We start from the raw sequence: 20,369 nt of genomic DNA on the forward strand, positions 1-20,369 counted from the left end.
CCAACACTGGACACGGCGGGCCACCACCCAGCCTCGGCCTCGAGGAGTGTCATTCCGTGATTCTACGATTCCACCCATGTCCATCAAAATCCTACTATTTCAACATTCAGTTCTTACACTTCAAAATTCACTGCAGAACAGTTCATGAATATTCTAGTCAAATAATTCCACGTGAAGTTTGTATTCAAAATTAGTGCCAGTAATATAAAATGTCTCAGTTACAAAACTATTTCTCAATTTGTATCTACTGTCCCAACCAAGATTAAATGCCTTATACCTTAAACCAAGCATTCTCAAACATAAGCTTTTTAACTTCTTGAGAAAACTGACTCTTCACACTTCCACACATTCCTTGTTCAGGAAATTAATTCTTTATACTTCCAAACATCCATCCCAGATTGTTCTCTATTAGCTGAGAGTTAGATTTATGTTTAAGGAAAAAGCGGAAAAGGAAGCTATATCACCTACCGTGGCAAACGTCGTTTTTTGGCTTTGTTTAAAGAAATGTGCTTCTTTTCAATGATGTGCCTGAGATGACCAATGGCATCACAACACTGCTGAATTGTTCCTGTTCTCAAGCACAAAAATACATTTCCAAAGAAGATATACACCTGATTATTATTAATGACCTGGTATTATAAATTTGTTGGCCTAATTTTTTAATTAAAAGGATAATTTTATTACAGATTTAATATCAGTTCATCCCTCAGAGTACAAAATTTAAATAAATGATTTACATTGCACATCAAGAAATGAAAACAAAACCCATACTTAAGACTGCAATATAGCATGGCATGCACACATACACAGGCAAACACGCAGAGCAATGCTGCACCTATCTAGAATGTGCACCACCAGCACTGTCAGTGGCTAGAGCACAGCCTCACATGAGGGCTCCGAGATGAAGAGACCTTGAAGTAACAAAACCCACACAGCAACCCAGACCCTGTGAACCTCAAGTAACAGCTGTTATTTAAGGGGTGTAAGTTCCTCAACCTCCCCTCCTTCTTATGTAGGATGAACCATACTATGGTTTAATAATATAGCCACCATTGGAGAACAGAAATAAAATGGTAAACCACTCACAAATAAATGTCTACAGTTATTTAGGAAAGGAGCCATACACAACTTATTTTGGCCTCTGTCACCAAGAAAAAGTTTTTTTTCTATGCTTTTTAAATATGGCACTGATTTTAGAAAGACTAAAGTTTCAGTTGTTGAGAATATTCACCTATACGGGAAATCAAGATAAACAAAGCAAATTTAAGCCATTTCATGGCAAGAACTAAATTTTAAGCATTTTTGCCCGTAGTAGACAATCAACATGAAGGATAACAGAGTTCAGCCTGTCTTTTTAATAAACAGAAACCAATATCTGGATAAGTGAAAGAGAAGTCCCGCCACCCACAGCAATGTGACCTAATCAGTCACTGACACCTGAGCCTCTGTGTCCTGACTACACCAAGTGCTGGGACAATGTGGCCATTTCCAAGAAGTCTTCTAGCTCAAAAAACCTATGAAGTTCCTCACAGCTTCTGGATAGAATTTAATTGTTAAGACTATCATTTATTATTCTCTTAGCCACTTTAGTCCACTTCTGACTTACTATCTTTTTTAATATTCCTTAATCATGGCTTCAATAGCTTTATCATAACCTCCTAACGAGACCTACTTTCTATTTTCTAAATTACCATTAGTGAGTTCAGAGACACTGACCCCAGCTCAGTGGTCACTGCACCTGGCTTTCCTCAGCACCGTGGATCTGCACATTTTCACATTTTGTGCCATCACGGTAACTGATGGCTTCACTGTCCCACATGCCCTGGGCAGGATCTCTGACCAATCAGGGGTCATGCTCTATGGCCACCAGATGTACATGGCGAGACTTAGAGGATGAGGGCAATGAAAGAACCTTTTACAAACTGGACTTGAAGCACTGCAGGGGCATATCTTCTATTCACACTTACCTGGGTTTACTTACGAGACATGAAAAAAGAAAACATGTTATGAGAGAATCACCTGAGCCTTCACTCCTGAGTAGAAAAGCTGTCAAGACCTACAAGGCAAACAGAAACCGCATGCAAACAGAACACCTGGATAGACATACCTAAGGATTTCTCGTCCATATGTGCTAAGGCCAGACTTTCCATGTATATCACTAAGGCTTCAAACACAAACTGTTCTACCAGAGACTCTTCTTCCCTGTAAAATAAAGAATATGACGGCTCTCCTAAGAAAATAATAAAGCAGAAAGGACAAAGCAAATAAGTAACAGTATTAAAGAATGCATACAATAATTAAATGTTTTTTTTAAAAAAGGCTCAAAGGTTTTAAAACATAAGACAACCTAAATACGTCTCAAAGAATACTTCCTCAAGAGCAGACTGAAGACTAAGGCTACGTAAGCCAAAGAGGCAACACTGGCTTCTTCTCCATACCCCTCCTCCCCTTCCACTTGGGACTGTCCACAGCACATTACCTTAGAACTACTGTCCCGACCACACTTTCACACACTTTTTTTTTTTGGGTTATGAATATTTATGGGGTACAAAGCAAATTGTCACCACTCGTGCCTAAGATGTGATGGCCAGATCCATACTGGCAGCATGTCCATTACCACAAACTGTGATTATACCCCATCCCCCACCCAATTATCCCCCCAATTATCCCCGACCTCCCTCCCCATCCCCCTTCCCCACTCTGCTTTGTATCTCTAGATCTGTTCTCTCCCTCTGCAAGTCCAACACACCACTGTGGTCTTTCTTTTCTTCCTTCTTTCTCCCTTAGCGCCCACCTATGAGTGAGCACACGTGGTATTTATCCCTCTGTGCTTTGCTTATTTCATTCAACGTAAGTTTCTCCAAGCTCATCCACATTGTGGCAAATGGGAGAATTTCATTCTTTTTTAGGCAAAATAGTATTCCATGGTCACACACTTATTAATATTCAACAAAGAAGAAAAGAAGATTTGACACTATATCCACATTCTTTTAAAATAAAGAAATTTTAAAAGTAGGGCTGGCCAACTAGCTCAGTTGGTTAGCGCCCAGTGTTGTTAACACCAAAGTGAAGAGTTTAGATCCCTGTATAAGCCAGCAGCCAAAAAAAAGAGAAAGTTTAAAAGTTCCAACCTATCTAAAAACAAGTCAACATCAACAGTAAACTCTAAGACTTTTACAAGCATATCCGGTATGTGCAAATAATTAATTGGATCACATCTGTGGACTATCTACTAATATAGAGTAAACTCATGGTAGGTCTCTCATGCACTAAGGGCCAACAGGGAAGTTGCAGAGGCCAGATCTCTCACAGGAAAATGTACTCCTTCAGGACATAATACAGTAAATGATTAAGTAAAAAACAGTAAGTACAGGCAATAATTCTCACAAGAGTTCACAGAAAAGTAGGAGGTGAAGTTCCAGATGGGCCATCAGCCCCCAGCAAGGAAGCACTGCACCTGTTGGGAAGGAGTATGCTCATGAGACAAAGGAGCAGAGCAAGGCGTGGAGGACATCAAGGGAGGGGGGGATTTGCCCAGAATATCATCCTTTTTTTTTTTTTTTTTCTTTTTTCAATTTTTTTTTTTTTTTTTTTTAAAGATGACCGGTAAGGGGATCTTAACCCTTGACTTGGTGTTGGCAGCACCACGCTCAGCCAGTGAGCGAACCGGCCATCCGTATATGGGATCCGAACCCGGGGCCTTGGTGTTATCAGCACCGCACTCTCCCGAGTGAGCCACGGGCCGGCCCCTTTTTTCAATTTGAATCCCAAGAGGTGCAGGGCCTCTCGGGGTTCCACATACCCCTCACTTCCCCCTGTGTCTCACACCCATAGCTGACTCTGAGAATAAAGGATGTTGCCAATGAGTAAAACCGGTATAGACAAAGACCTAGGGCAAGATGAAAACCATAGGGTCAGCAGGCGAAGCGGCAAGGCCAGAAGCAGAGGTCCCCGAGAGGAGCAATTTGTGACGCATCTGCAAAAGTCGCTGGAGCTGAACCATGGAGGTCTTGGAAGACCAGGCTAAGCATGACTGTTTTATATCAGGTACCAGGATGGCAGTGAAAGGGTACAGAGAAATGACATAACAAAATGAGACTCTAAAGCTGTGCCCTCCAAAGAGATGTGTGCAAACCAGCCCATTAAGGTGCAGACAGGAAACATTAGAGCTTCTGTTTATATCATTCAGCATACAAGATCTCAAAAACTTTCCCTCATGCACCCTTTCTCAAAAAGCCATTTGAAATGTGGTCCAACAAATGAGAATATCCACGACAATGACAGGGAGATAAGGAGATAGAAGCCCCAACACAGGAAAGAATAAAGGGATGCCCAAAAGGACAGTCACAGAGACCCAGGGTGACCTGTGCACCAGACACAGTAAGCAGGCAGGCGGTCAGGGACTGAGCAAAAGACTGTTGACAGATATCCCAGGACACTACTACACGGTTTTTCAACGTGGACAGAATGCCTGGGTGAGCCAGGCCCAAATTCTTCTCTGAACCTGTTTACATGACCATATGCTTTAAGGTCCTCTCCTGTCTCTGTTCAGCTGGAAGAGCCGACAGTGCTCATTTGTCCCATGGGAGGGCTTTGTTTTGACCTACTCCAAACACACAGGGTAGGCCACTGTGAACTGAGAGGCAGACATCAAAGGGCAGCCCACACCCTCTGACGCTATTTCTCCCAGACAGCAGGCACTCATCTACCTCACAGCCACCTCTGGACAGCTCCACTACCAGGACTGACTGTGGACCTTGCAGAGCCAACTCCTCAAGGCCTCTTGCATCTCTCAGCAAGGCTGACATCAGTCCCCCTTCAGCTTATGCCCCCATCTAACAGCAAAAAGACAGCCTTACTGTCTGTTTTCCAAAAAGCAAAAATATATTGTTTACGGATACATTTGTAGATAAAAGAAAGAAATAAGTAACATAAAAGTCAGAAGAATGACTATCTGTGAGAGGGTGAGGAGAGATGTGGGGTTGGGAGGTGTCTAGAATACTGGTAATACTCTATTTCTTAACTTGGGGGGAAGGTATGCAAGAACTCATTTTATTACTATTATTCTATAAACTTTACACATACATTTTACACACTCTTCTGTACGTACAGGTTTCACAATTTAAAACGCTAAAAAAAAAAACATGGCTTGAAATTCTTAGTCAATTTTCATACAAACACACACAGATTCCCAACTATCTATCTATATACCTAGTTTTTATCACTGATTTTCTCTTCTCTATTTCAAATGCCACTTCCTGAGAGAAGCTATTCTGACCAAACGAGGCAGGTTCCTCATTGTAAGATTAAATTATGTACTAATTCAATACCACTAATCTCAGCTATAAATTTTACATTATGTATGCGATTAATTATTATCTCTTTTTCTGAAACGCAACTCTCATGAAGGGCTATATTTTTGTATCTCAAGCTTTTGGCACAGTGTCTGGCACATAATATTCTTAATAAGTAGTGCTGAAGGAATGAATGAACAAACTAGACACCTCTACTACCTTAGGGCAGTGACCAATCACCTTTTTCTTGGAACTCTGAAACAGTCTCTTCACTGGTGTCCGACTCCAATCTACTCTTCATGCAGCTGCCAGCAAGTGAATTTTAGGTGGAAATCGAACTATGCTGTTCCCTGCTCTCATTGCTGTCACTAGAGGTGACCCATGCTTCTTACTGCAGTAGACAAAGCCCTCCCGCCAGCCCCAATACACTTCCTTCCAAACCTCAAACTCCACAGTCTGAGAATATCCAATGTCTTCATCGCCTCAGATACCATCCTATTGCTTATCTCTACCCCCACCCCCATGCGATCTGAAATGCCCTAGCTGATCTCCACTCCTCCTTTAAGTCTCATCACAAGCATAAACACTACCATAAGTCCTTGCCTAACCCACTCAGACTGGATTACACTCTCTATATATGTCTTCTGTTCCATTTACAAAACTGCTGTGGTGTTTTATTTGTATGTTATTCTCACTAGTTTCTAGGCTTCTTGAGAGTAAATTGAATTTTTTTTAATGCCCAGAACAAAGAACAGTATCCAGCACATAATTACTTACTAAATGCTTGATATATGAATGCATAGATACACACAGTAAAACACTGAGTCACTCTTCAAGAACACTACTAAAAATTTAAAGAGCATCTTTTACACTCTTCCCTGCCATGGATTATGTTACCTGAATTCCCTGTAGATATTATTAAACGCGAGTGATGCTCCCAGCCTCTTGAAAGCACTGGGGTGAAGTGCAAAGCTGTACAGTCGCTTGAAAAGCGATTTGGTATTTGCTGGACTCTTTTCTTGCTGCTGTGGCGTTGTTTGCTTAATGGACCATTTGAGAAATTCTCGAACACACCGACCACAAAAATCTCTTAAAGTACTGTCAACGGGGTCCACAATTCCATCCTGAAATGAAACAAAGAGGCCTTTATTGTATATATCTTTACAACCATAAAATGACAACCGAATATCCTTGGTCTGTCTCTGAGCATAACTTGAGTATGTTATGGAAATTAACTTATATGGGCCAGCCTGTGGCTCACTTGGGAGAGCATGGTGCTGACAACACCAAGTCAAGGGTTAAGATCCCCTTACCAGTCATCTTTTTAAAAAAAAAAAAGAAAAAAAAGAAAATTAACTTATAGCACTAGTATAGAAAAAATAAACACTAGTAAAACCGATCTGATTGTCTAGAATGTAGACTTGAATGACAACTTCCTTTTGGCATAATAAAAACACTTTCTTTTAAACAAATTAGTAAATGGAAACCTCCATGAAAAAGGGAAAGAATGCTTTAATTATGTTATGACGACAAAGCAGTCTTTCCCTTCCCTGAAGAAACACAAGAACTTCTGTGGTTGTTGATTTTACCCCATAACAGCATCTGAGATGCTTTGTATAACGAGGTTATAGCAAATAAGATCTTCGAAAGTTCCGAGGAAATTGTATTGCCACATAAAGAAAAACTATAAATGGAGGTATGGTTCTAAAAACATAACTTCTTGGAAGAACCCCATAAAGGCACAGTCTCTATATATCTGAAGAAAACAGCCAAGGAAATTTGACCAATAATCACATAAAAAATTATTCTATCTAATGGTTTTGTTTCCCCCTAGGTGTTATTCACTCTGAGATCAATAAAGGAAAAGGTTAACTTGAAAAAGTATACTCAACACTGAAATAAGGAAGGAGTTCTGCCTAATATCCCCAGTTATGTACTACATGCAAAATTCTTGATTGCAATGCTAATTAGCATTCAAAAAGGTAACACAGCCACGGCAATGTTAAGATATGGTATTTGCAACTCTTCCTAGGAAACCTTCACTTGAGTGCTGTGCTACCAAGTTCACATTTTCTTCTTTACCTTTTCTTTCCTCAACTACCTCATTTTATCATTATCTTACCAGATTTCTTTCTGAAGCCCTTATTTAAGCTACCTTCAAGGATCAAAAGGGAAAAAGAAACAACTAAGATAGAAACTTCAGAATAGAAACATTAGAATAAATCCATCTGAATGCAAATAATCACAAATTAAATTTAATTAACTGTATTCACTGGAGGCAGCATTCACTGGTAGACACTGCAGGGAATTCAACTATAGATATAATTATGTCACCATCCTAATTAAAAACATTCAGAAAGTCACCAATGCCCACAACAAGGCATATGAGGAGGGACTGTTCTGGGCATGCGGACGTTTGGCTGCCCTGCACGCACCACTCTGCTACTCTGCCCTTATACTTCCCCAGCCTCATGCTCACAGGCTCCCCATGATATCGAAACTGGAGACACTGAGTCCTCACAAATACACCACACACCCAATGCTTTTATTTTCTGTCTCTGGATGCTCTTATCAACTTCCCTGTCTCCTCCAGCTTATCTCAAACTGAACAGAAAGTGACACAGAGATGCAAACTGGAATCAATTTGCATGATTACAAAATTAAAGGATGTTTGCCTGGACAAACTCACTATGTGTTTAACTGGGGTTTTTGATTCTAAAGTGATTATGTGGCAAAACAAAATAATGGGTTGAAATAATAGGTAAAAAGCAAGTAAGATAACATTTAAAGGAATCAAGTATAAAGTTATTTGCATAAGTTCAAAAATTATAATAAGCATCAAAAGACACTACAGTTTGGCTGACCTCACTGCCTCTGCCCTCAGTGAGCTGGGAACCAAATCCTAATGATTCTACCTGTCCTGTCTCAGGAGAGTTCTGTGTAAAGGTAAGCTGCTATTTCTAGAGCCCTTTAATTGTTGAATCTGAATACAGGGAATATTGGATAAGCCCCAAAATTCTTTTTACTCTTAAATTAAGCACTGTACTATGAATATTAAAAAAAAAACAAAAAAAAAAAAAACAGCTACCATAACGGTGATATTCCTCGTGCCATCAATACACACACACACACAACCTTAACGCGGATGAAATTTGTCAAACATATAACCATCATCCCAGAAAGCAGAATAAAACAAAAACATACGAACATTTAGTTGCAGATACATAAAAGTATCCCTTAGGTAAATAAATATGGCATTGTGTCCATTAAAATAACATTTCACAAATAAAAGAAAAAAGAAAAAATGGTCTAGCTAGATGATACACTTTGGTATCTTAACAGGTAACTCTTCTTAAAGTTCTAAATATACTTCAACTATAACCAGTCGATGAGAACAGCAAGAAATGACTCTATTACTACTCACCAGTATAGCTTCCAGTAAGGCGACAGTATCCTGACTTTCAAATTTCTTATTGTTAGTGAACCAGTGAATCAACTGCATAACCAGAGGTTCATACAGCTGCCTTGTCACCTATAGAAACAATACCATTAGGGTTTACTGCCTTCATGTTAAAGGAATTTTACAATGGAAAGAGTTCCATTTAAATAGCATTTGCAGTGGGACAAAATTAAGCAATACTACTACTGTTGTTTTATCAGTTTCTTCCTTTTCTAGTTCCAATCTATGATGAACATGTCCTTTCTAACTATTCTTCTCTACTTCCTGAGAGTCCAGCAAAGAAAAACATGCATACTAAAACTCATTGCTCCTCTAATTCAGGGGGCAATTTAGGGTGGATATTCTTGGGTATTTAATAGTTATCTTTATTGCTTTGATCTTGAACGAGCACACAAGGTATTCTGGATTAGAGACAGATCATCATTACTCACCTACTCAGCAAATAATGACCCTGTGGTTCCCCACACCCCAAATGCTACCCTTGTGGTGACAAAACAAAACCCAGATCATACAAAGGTCAAAGCCTATGCCACAGGGAGGAAAAGAGAAAAACAGACTTAATCTGTTCATATATAGGAGAAAGAGGCAGCTGCCTCCCCCCTAACTGCCAAGAAAAGACAGAGAACTCCTTGGACCTTTGATGGAAAGGATCCTAGGTTCTCACTCGAATCTTCTGAAACATAAAATAAAACATTTCCAGGTGCCAGAGAGCCCCATGCTCTCTGACTCTGTAAAACCCAGGATGTCTCCTGGGCCTAGGCTCCTCCCTGCCGACCTGTCTGTCTGGAACGTTGGGAGCGTAACCTCGTAGACCGGTAAGGGTGTGACCATCTGGCCATTGGGGCCTTAGAGCAGTGAATCAGAGCAATTAGCTGGACAAATGCCTGCAGATCAAATCCTCATTACACATGAAGAGTAAAATGCCTGTCGTAGGCCTGAGGGCAAACTTTCCCTGTCTTTATATCCTATACATTTCTGTATCTTAGAGGCCAGGGCTTTTACAGGAGCACTGAGAAATCCAGAAAGCTTCATTTCCCCACAGATACCGAGCTCAAGAATGAAGCACTGTGATATCAGACATACATATCACCTCAAAAACCAAGTGAAATGCCTCAGGATTCAGACTAAACAACGCAGATACCCTTCAAAAGAGTATCTCTCTAAGCTTTGAAGCAACATTTAGGATTAATCAATATGAAAGGGTCTTAACTTCCAGCTTGGAAGTTTAACCCGGTCTTCAATAATTACTTTTTTTTCCCCAAAAAATCATACTTCTTATTTTTAGTACATAAGTTTTTTAATATGTGTATAGACAGATGTACACATACATACTCACCCCTTATAGAAACTGCAGAAAATGTAAAAAACCATCCATCTACAATCCTACATCCCAAAGGTAACCACTGTCAACTTCCAAACTATTTTATACATTCATATACATTCATGTATATACGTGTGTAAAGATAAATTTTTATTACCACTTTTCCTCTTAATTTTGAATATTTCCCACATAAATATATAAACTACATAAATGTTTTTATTATATAAACCATACCAATGTTTTTATTAGCAGCCCTGCACCTCATATATGGATGTACTACGATCCAGTTATAAATCCTATTGTTAGAAATGCAGGTATTTCTGATTTATGACTATCATAAAGAAACCATGGTAAAGAGTCTTGAACGCACATTTTTTTTCTTTTTCTTTTTTCTTAATTGACCCATGATAATTGTACAGATTTATAGAGTACAATATGATATTTGGGTACACTTATCACAGTGTGCAATGATCAATATTTAGCATATCCATCACCTCAAACATCAGTCACCTCTTTGTGTTGGGAACATTCAACATCCTCTCTACCAGCTACTTGAAGTTATACAGTACTTTGTTGTTGACTGTAGTCTCCCTCTACTGCTATGGGACACTAGATCCCATTCTTCCTATCTCTGTACAATTTTGTATCCAATGGCCATCCTCTACTCATCCACCCCTCCCCACTTACTAGTCTCTAGTAACCACTATTCTACTCTTTACTTTTATGAGATCAACTTTTTTAGCTTCCACATACAAGTGAGTACATGGATTTCTCTTTCTGTGCCTAGCTTATTTCACTTACCATAATCTTCTCCAAGCTCATCCATGTTACTGCAAATGGCAGAATTTCATTCTTTTTTATGTCTGAGTAGTATTTCATTGTGTACATGTGCCACATTTTCTTTATCCAGTCATTGGCTGATGGACATTTAGGATAGTCCAAATCATGGCTATTGTAAATAAAGCTGTGATATGCGTGGGAGTGCAGATATTCCTTCAACTCGTTGATTTCCTTTCCTCTGGATATATACCCAGCTGGATGATATGATAGTTCTATCTGCAGTTGTTTGAGGAACCTCCGTACTGTTTTCCATAATGTGCTAATTTAGTTCCATCAACAGTGTAGAAGGGTTTTCCTTTCTCCGCATTTGTCATTTGTCTTTTTGGTAACAGCCAATCTAATTCGTGTGAGATGATACCTTACTGTGGTTTTGATTTGCATTTCCCTAATGATTAGTGACATTGAGCATTTTTTCACATACCTGTTGAGCATGTTTTCATATACCTGCTGGCCATCTGCATGTCTTCTTTTGTGAAATGTCTACTCAGTTTTAATTTTTAAAACAGATTTTGGGTTTTTTTTTATTTTTTACTATTGAGTTGTTTGAGTTCCTTGTATATTCTGGACATTAATCCCTTGTTGGACACAGTTTGCAAATATTTTCCCCCATTCTGCAGGTTGTCTTTTCACTCTGTTGTTTCCTTTGCTGTGCAGAAGTTTTTCATTTTGAGATAATCCCATTTGTTTTTTCTTTTGTTGCCTGTGCTTTAGAAGTCTCATTCATAAAATTATTGCCCAGTCCTAAGTCCTGAAGTGTTTTCCCTGTGTTTTCTTCTACAAGTTTTATAGTTTTGAGTCTTACATTTAAGTCTGTAATCCATTTTGAGTTGATCTGGGTATATAGTGAGAGATAGGGATCTAGTTTCATTCTTCTGCATATGGATCTCCAATTATCCCAGCACTACTTACTGAAGAGACTGTCCTTTCCTGAATGTATGTTCTTGGTTCCTTTGTCGAAAATTAGTTGGCTATAAGTGTGGATTAATTTCTGGGTTTTCTATTCTGCTCCATTGGTCTATATGTCTGTTTTTGCGCCAGTACCATGCTATTTTGGTTACTATAGCTTTATAGTATATTTTGAATCAGGGAGTGTGATGCCTCCAGCTTTGTTCTTTTCACTCAAGATAAATTTGGCTATTCAGGGTCTTTTGTTCTTCCACATAAATTTTAGATTTTTTTTTATTTCTGTGAAGTATGTCATTACTAGTTTGATAAGGATTGCATTGATTTTGTAGATCACTTTGGGTAATACAGTCATTTTGACAATACTGAACTTGTAGATCACTTTGGGTAAGATGATCATTTTGACAATACTGATTCTTCCAATCCATGAGCATGAACTGTCTTTCCATTTTTTTGTCTTTAATTTCTTTAATCAGTATTTTGTCATTTTCCTTATAGATATCTCTCACCTCCTTGGTTAGGTTTATTCCTAAGTGGTTTTTGTTGCTATTATAAATGGGATTGCTTTCTTGATTTCTTTTCTGCAAGTTTGTTGTTGGTGTATAGAAATGCTACTGACTTTCGTATGCTGATTTTGTATCCTGCAACTTTACTGAATTTGTTTATCAGGTCTAGGAGATGTTTGGTAGAGTCTTTAGGTTTCTCTCTATATAAAATCATGTCACCTGCAAACAGGGACAATATGACTTCTTCTTTTCCCATTTGGGTGTCCTTTTTTCTCTCTCTTGCCTGATTGCTCCAGCTTGAACACACTTTTTGAGCAATCTCTACTCTGCCCACAGAGTGCTGTGACACATGTCACTCCATCAGCCATGACACACTGGGCCCTTTCCTCGATCCCTTTACAATGCCAAACATTGTCTATCTTTTAAGTCAGTGACAGTAGCCACAAACAACATAGTTTTAATTTAAATTTCCTTGTTTACTAAAAGGTTGAATATTTTAAATATTTCATTGGCCATTTATATTTCTTCTTTTAGGAGCTGCCTATTTTCGTTCTTCACCCATCTGTGCATTTTTAAATCTAATACCTTTGGTAATATGTTGCAAAAACTTTTTTCCTACATTATGTATATGTTACAACTGTGGGTTTCATGCTGTTTGATAGTTTTAAACATTTATAAAGCCAAAACTATCAATACATTAATATTTTTCTTTTATGTGTCTACCCTTCAACATCTCATAGAAAAGTCTACCTTTCTATGAAACTTTACAGAAAGACATGGAAGGATGTAGATGATGTAACGATAACAAAATCCATCCAAGTAGCAGAAATAATATTCTGTAAACAAAAGAAAACTTTTGAATGCTATGATCCTACTTTTTGTAAATAAAATAAAAATATGTATACATCTGTCTAGGTATGTTTTTACAAAGATCTAGTATATTCGCCAAATTTCTTCCAGAGGATAGAGTGGATTTTCCTGGGGACTAAGCATGGGAAAGGGGTAATGTGGAAGTTTGCTTTTAGCTTCATACGTTTTTAGGTTAATTGATATGTTATCAATGAAAAAGACCTCCCCAGTCCAAAGACACAGACAGATATACTAGACGTTCACTAAATTTTTCCATAATACATTTATAGTTTCAGTTGTTCCTTCCAGATCTTTTTTATTTGGGATTGGTTTTCTAATATGTGGCAATGACTCCCCCCTTGACCTAACTCTGGTCAGGCTCCTCTGAACTCTTCTCAAGTAGGCCTTGACTTCTGAGCTTCTGTGTTCATTTCTGATTGGCCCAGTTTTAGCAAGAACACTACTGAATCACTTTAGTGAGAAGCCCCCCACCTTTGATGTCTGATCACCTGGCCTGCCTTCAGCAAGAACACTGTTAGGTTGGTTTAGCCAGAATCTCCCATACCCCTGACGTTTTCTCTTAGTAATTGTCCATCCACTGATCCTAACCCTGCTCCTTGGCTATAAATTCCCATGTGTCCTTGCTGTATCTGAAGTTGAGCCAAAACTCTCTCTCCCCTACTACAAAAGCCCATTATAGTAGCCCCCCTTTAATAATGTCTTCCTTAAAGTCTTTAATAAGGGTTCCGGTCAAGATGGAAGGATAGATGGTTCCCAGGGTCACTCTCTCCCAAAAATCAACCAATTTACAACTTTAAGAATGTAACATCAGCCAAGCTGGGGCCGCTGAAGCTCAGGGGAAGAGGAGGAGAGACCTACAGAGTTCGTGAAGGAGGGAGAAACTACAATGAGAGAAAGAAAAGGCTGCTCGGAGCATTTTGGGCCACGGCTGCTTTAAGGCTTGAGATAATGAGTGCATGGAGCAGGAGACGGCAGAAGCCACAGCTGTGCCCTTCAGATGGAGTTACTTGGAGGCGGCAGGGGAGAAGAGGGCCTTGGCGGCCCCCAGGACAACAAGACCACTAATAGGGCTCCCATGGACCCACGCAGAAGCGAGGAGCCAGAACAACTGAAAAAAGGGAGCCATCCAGAAGCTGGTGAGTCATCACAAGGGACCGGCGCAGGGCCCATCTCATGGGAAGTGTTTGGAGCATGGGCAATGGGCAAGATGGGAACACTGGGAGAACAGTGGGACACAGCAATGACAGACAACCTGCCCCCCAATCAGCACAGGACCACTCAGAGGAGACTGGTCAGGAATGCAGAATTGCATGGGGTGCAGTTTGATGAAAAAACTCAGGCCCAGATCAGAGATTCTACAGAACACAGATCCACAAGGTCTCTGGAGATCTGGAAGTACCTATAAGATCAACCACTAAACCCTGAGCTGCACAAAAACTTTCCCTAGGGAAACAGCAGCAAAGTAGCAATTTAAACAACCACACACTCAAGTACTGGTTCCCACAGGAAGTTCCCCCATGTTAGAAGCAAATGACAAAAAGTTAGTTCCGGCCCAGGCACACTACCAGCATCTTGGGGCCTGCCTGGGAACTGGAGGGTTGGATCCGGGGATCGGACACAACTCCCACTTCCAGGCAAACTGTGCCAGCGCCTCAGGGCCAGCGCAGGGACCCGAGGCATGGAGCCAGGGACTGGGCCCTCCTCCCACAACCAGGCACACCACACCCGCACCTTGGGGCCGGCCCAGGGACCTGAGGCATGGAGAAGGGGACTGAACATCTCTCCCACAACCAGGCACACCGTGCCAGTGCCTTGGGGCCTGCCCAGGGACCCAGGGCATGGAGAAGGGGACTGGACCCTCCTCCCCCCAACCAGGCACACCACGCCAGCTCCTTGGGTCTCCCCCATGACCCAAGGCATGGAGAAGGGGACCGGACACCCCTCCCACAACCAGGCATATCACCAGTGCCAAGGAGCACAACAAAAACAGCACCTCCATGTGGGTGGCCCACTACAGCCACCACAATAACCATGGCTGCCGCGAAAGTGGCTAGACGCCACAACCACCACGCAGATGGTCCACCAACCACTGGAGTGCATTCACACAAGGAGAGTCACCAGCAGAGACAAAGAAAAGAAGAGGATGTCTCTTTCCACAAAGCCCATTTCAGAGTGACAGACGAAGCATCTGCTCTATGATAATACTGGGGAACCTGATCACATCTCTCAGCATTGGACAGATCATCTAGGCAACAAATCAACAGAGTAACCATTATTCTTTCAGGAGAGAAGAAATCTAGGGTAATTAGAAGGGGGAGGGGGAGGGAATGGGGGAAGGGAAGAGATTGGACAAGGGGCATAAAGAATAATTACAATTCGTAACAATATATATGCTAGTAATATTGATTTTTTTTTTCAAGGCCAAAAAATATTTTATTTTATTTTTTAGTAATATTGATTTGATCAACATACCTCAATGTTCAACTCCAAAAATATGTATAATCGATTTTGATTCAATAAATAAAATGAATTTAACAAAAAAATAATAGTCTTTAATAAGTGTCACGAATAGTTTTTTAAACATGTTGGTTAATTGGCCTAAAGCCATTTATTAAATGATCCATTTCCCACTAACTTAAAATGATCCCTCTGCCATATACACTATTCTTATATATACAAATGGGGCCACTTCCCAATACCCAGCTCTCCCACTGAGCTATGTGGAATAGTGCAGCCCTGTTATAATTCATGTGGCTCCTTTTCAGTGTCTGCTAGAGCAAGGCTCTCTTCAGGTGTACTCTTTCAAAATTTAGCCCAAGCAATTATTTGTTCAGATTATTTTTTAAGTTCAAAAATGATGTTAATTCTGAGCTTTTTACTGCAATTACATCAAACATTGATTGATTTGGGAAGATCTGACATTTTTTCAATAGTAATTCTTCTAACTCAGGTATACAGCATATTCATCTTCATTTATATTCACAAAATATACATTCCTAGACATTTTACATTTTTTTGATGTTGACATATATGGGATACTGCAGACATATTTTCCAACTGGTCAGTACTGATTTTTGAGATATGTGAGAATAATATATGAGAATTTTACGTTGTAATTCATCAGCTTTCTCCTTTATTAATTCTTGGAGTTTATCAGTTGATATGCTCGGGCCTTAGAGAATTTTTAAAAATTACATTTGAAGTAATCATCTTTTCTCCTTTTATCATTTTCTTATCTGACAGTACTGACTAGAATCTCCTGATAATTACTGGTGCTGATGTCCTAACTTTAATGGCCCGTTAATAAGTGTCTTTTGATTGCCTTCCAAGTGCCAAGCATTGAGGTAGATGCTTGAGACCTAGTAGAAAGCAACAGGCTCCATCCCTGCTGTCAAGGGACTCGCACAGAGAGAGCATCAAATACTGACTAAGACTGCAAATAACTAACAACTACAATGAGCAACTACTCCCAGCAACAGGCACTCCTCCTGGGGCTGGGGCTGAAGCGCAAGGGAGCATTAGTGCTTCACACAGAGGATAATTTGAGATTCAGACAGGCATTCTCTATGATATTAAACTACTTCTAGTTTATCAGGAGCTGCCAAATGCCTTTTAGATTTCTATGGAGAGGATCACTGCATCTTAAATCTATTTCTGTGGTAAATTTCCAGTTTTAACCATAAATCCTATTTAATCATGATGCATCTTAACATACTGCTGGATCATATTCATTTATATATATTGCAGAATTTTCCCTTTATATTCATAAGTAAGTTTAATGATTCATTTTCTTTGTTACATATGCACCCTGAAATTAGGATTATGCTAGCTTCATAAAATGAACTGAGAAGATTTCTATCTTTTTCTGCTTCATGGCAACAGTAGAGGATTTGTTCATAAAGTCATCAGGAATGGGCCATTAGCCAGCATTTCCAATATCTTCCATGACTACCAACCATGGTTATTTATCTCTTCTTCACTCAATGAAAGACTAAGTCCATCCTTGAGAGATGAGACAGCTAACTCACCTTTAGATGCCTGAACTCTCTGTAACCATTACTAGAACGGTGATTCCCAAACTCTGAGGCACATTAAAAGTTGCTGGGAGAGCTTTTAAAAATCTCAATCCCCAGGCCACATCCCTGACCAATTACATCAGAGTCTCTGGGGTAGCAGCCAGGCAGCAGTGTTAATTTAAAAAAAAAAGATCTCCAGGTGATTCCAATGTACAGCAAGCTTTTCTGACCACTGAACTACACCAAATTTTTTTCCTAAGTTTTGCAATGTTTTAGATTCAAAATTATTCACTTACCTGATCTACGTCACACCCAAGTCGGAGCAGCACAGGAAAAGTTCGCTTATAGAGCTGGTACATGGGTGGGGAGCCCTGACCACCTTCAGGCATTTGAGTGGCTTTTCCCAGCATAAACATAACCATGCTATGTAAAAGTTCACAAGCTGCAACCTAAAATAGGCCAGGAGTTCAACAAAGTTTAAGTTGTCATGTTCACAAGAGAGGAATATTTTGAAACATTACTCAACTTAGCCCTTGAAGAAGAAAAACTTGTATTGAAGATAACTGTCCTGTAACCCAAACATAATTAACTGGAATTAGCATTTCTTGTTGCATAAAGTTAATGCTTTTGTTCACTTTGATCTTTATCCAAGAGTTAAGAATTGAAATTTGGAAGCTTCAGACATTGGGACTAATACATTCATAAGAAATGTATTTCAAGTTGCCATTATTACAGAACTACATAACCTTGCTTCATCTGCTGGCATATTTTCTTTTTTCATGGCTGGTCAATCAGGAATAGAACCCCAGACCCTGGTGTTACCAGCACCACTTTGTAACCAACTGAGCTAATGGGACATCCCTGTTAACTTTTTTCTCTTTTCGGCTGCTGGCCAGTACAGGAAACGTTAGCACATTTTCAACTCTCACTTTTAGAGAATATATTTTTTAAGTACTTTGGAAATTTACAAATTAATATTAAAATTTGAGGTTATGTTTCTACCCTCCCAGGTTAAGAGGATAATCGAGTACAGATTGAATAGCACTGTTAAATACCGTTTGTACTTCATTTTCTATAATAAAGAGCTTTTGGTACAGTCTTTGCCAGGTTATTATCTATTAAGATAATTTGTTTAATTTTCATTTATCAATGCACCTACTTCTGATAAGTAAGTAGTTTTCTAATTACATTACAGAAAATGCAAAATTAATGATATTGGAACAGCTGAAATATATTATCTGCATGTGTGTACAGCAACAGACTCTAAACAATGAGTGAAATGAAAAATATAAGTACTTTAGTTTGTCTGTCACTAGCTGAGAGAGCTAACTCTGTGACCCGAGGCAAGAACACGTCCAGGTAAATGGCAGGCTTCATCTCTCTGAATGGCACGGCAAAGCTGAGCTTCTTCTCTGTGTCCCAGGCCACACACTGCTTCATCATTTCGTCTGAGGATGCAGCTGTCAAAAACAATTTAAGAAGAATGCTTCTCCATTCAAAATCTTTCTAATACCCATTGTTCTACCTCTCATTAGTTGAACCAGAGTGCTTTTATACTTTTAAGTACTTTATTTATCTTTTTTTTTTTTTGCTTCAAATATGTAATCACAACATTAGAAATCACTGCTTTGGGATTTCTGAATTTAAAGTAAAATTATTTTTAAAGAAGACTAATGGAATGTTTAATATCTAAATTCAATGATAGTTACTTAAGGCATTTTGTAGAAAAATGGTAAATAAGCAATATTTTTTAAAAATCTCCTCTTTAAAACATTTATTTTCCAAATACAGGCTCTATCTTTCTAAATAAACAAACTCACTAGTATATTTAACATCAAATTTCAAAAGTAATAATATAGATGAATTTTTACTAATCAAAAATGTCAATTCTTATAAGAACAATCTGAAAATGTCTAAATATTAAGAATATTGGGTTTAAAAAACATTAACTCTGAATTCTCCTGACACTATGTTATATAGAAAAGACTATCAAATCAGATTGTTTGAAAATGGAAAACATGCTTAACAAATCAAACAAGAACGTGTGTTCTGCTAGCATACTGAATTATTCAGATTGCGTGGGTACAAAGCGTTTCATTAAGCTAAATATTATTCTTTATAATCTTATTTGAAAATATGTAAATTGGATATGAGCAAATATCAGAATACGCTGTTATCTGCATACATCCAAATTAAAGCACAAATATATCTACAGTGGTTCATTTATTTTAAAGGAAAGTTTACCTGTTAAAAGATTTTTGTTTATTTGTCCTCCTAGAGATCCAAGCATTTGTACTACTCTAATTCTTATTTCCTCTAAGGACAGTGCTTCATTCTGCAAATTTGAACAATTGTACTTATGTTAGGATAACTGAGTTAAAAATTTAAGAAAAGTTGAGAGAAAAGAAAAACTATTTTACCACCTTCTCTATTGTTAATGTCTCCTAGTGGTTAATTATATCTTACATAATAGTGCTGTTAAGTTTATTGCAAATTCATGAAAGTCATATCTCTTCCAATTTTACAGTTAGATGTCCATTTCCTAGGCCAGCAGTTCCAAACTTTACGGCAGGATCCTTTACACTCTTAAGAAATATTAAGGACCACCAAAGAGCTTTTGCTTATGTGCACTGTATTTATCAATATGTATTCAATTATAAATTAAAACTTAGAAATTATTTAAATAGTTATTATTTTATTTAAAACTACTAAATCCCTCACATGCTACCAAATGACATATTTTATGAAAAGTATCTATATTTTCCTAATAAACAAAAACCGTCAGAACAGTGGACTTGTTTCACATTAGTGTAGAGAGACCTGTTTATAGTCTGGCTTGCGGGAAGACAGCTCTGGTGATATGGGCTTTGGGCCTCATACAGATATGCAGTTGGAAGAGGATGAGCACTTTAATAGTTTAGATAATTGTGGTTATTCTTCTTTGATATTACTGAACCAGTGGCAGTTTCTTAAAGGTTAGTTTTAAGGTGGAACCAGAAACCTTATCAGTATTACATTACAATCCACTGGCTTGTCTTGCACTTTGAAAGAATGTTCCCTCCATGCATGATTTGTTAACATCTTGTATTACTCATCTGAAAACACTGGTTCACTGGATTAAGCAGATTTTCCAGACGTTGACACATTTCATTATATATG

General features: G+C 38.8%; 1 protein-coding gene across 1 annotated transcript in view; it reads right to left on the reverse strand.

The window, feature by feature from the left end:
• Positions 1-20,369, reverse strand: part of PRKDC (protein kinase, DNA-activated, catalytic subunit) — a 174,966-nt gene that overhangs the window by 106,009 nt on the left and 48,588 nt on the right. Inside the window, exons 23-29 of the mRNA XM_063079108.1 lie at positions 19,455-19,545; positions 18,507-18,670; positions 17,507-17,659; positions 8,719-8,826; positions 6,192-6,418; positions 2,108-2,202; positions 469-568 (exon numbers count right to left, since the gene is read on the reverse strand). Of these exons, the coding sequence (XP_062935178.1) occupies positions 469-568; positions 2,108-2,202; positions 6,192-6,418; positions 8,719-8,826; positions 17,507-17,659; positions 18,507-18,670; positions 19,455-19,545 (938 nt within the window). The remainder of the gene's footprint in view (positions 1-468; positions 569-2,107; positions 2,203-6,191; positions 6,419-8,718; positions 8,827-17,506; positions 17,660-18,506; positions 18,671-19,454; positions 19,546-20,369) is intronic.

Source organism: Cynocephalus volans, chromosome 15 (assembly GCF_027409185.1).
Source record: "Cynocephalus volans isolate mCynVol1 chromosome 15, mCynVol1.pri, whole genome shotgun sequence".
In the NCBI taxonomy this organism is placed as follows: Eukaryota; Metazoa; Chordata; class Mammalia; order Dermoptera; family Cynocephalidae; genus Cynocephalus; species Cynocephalus volans.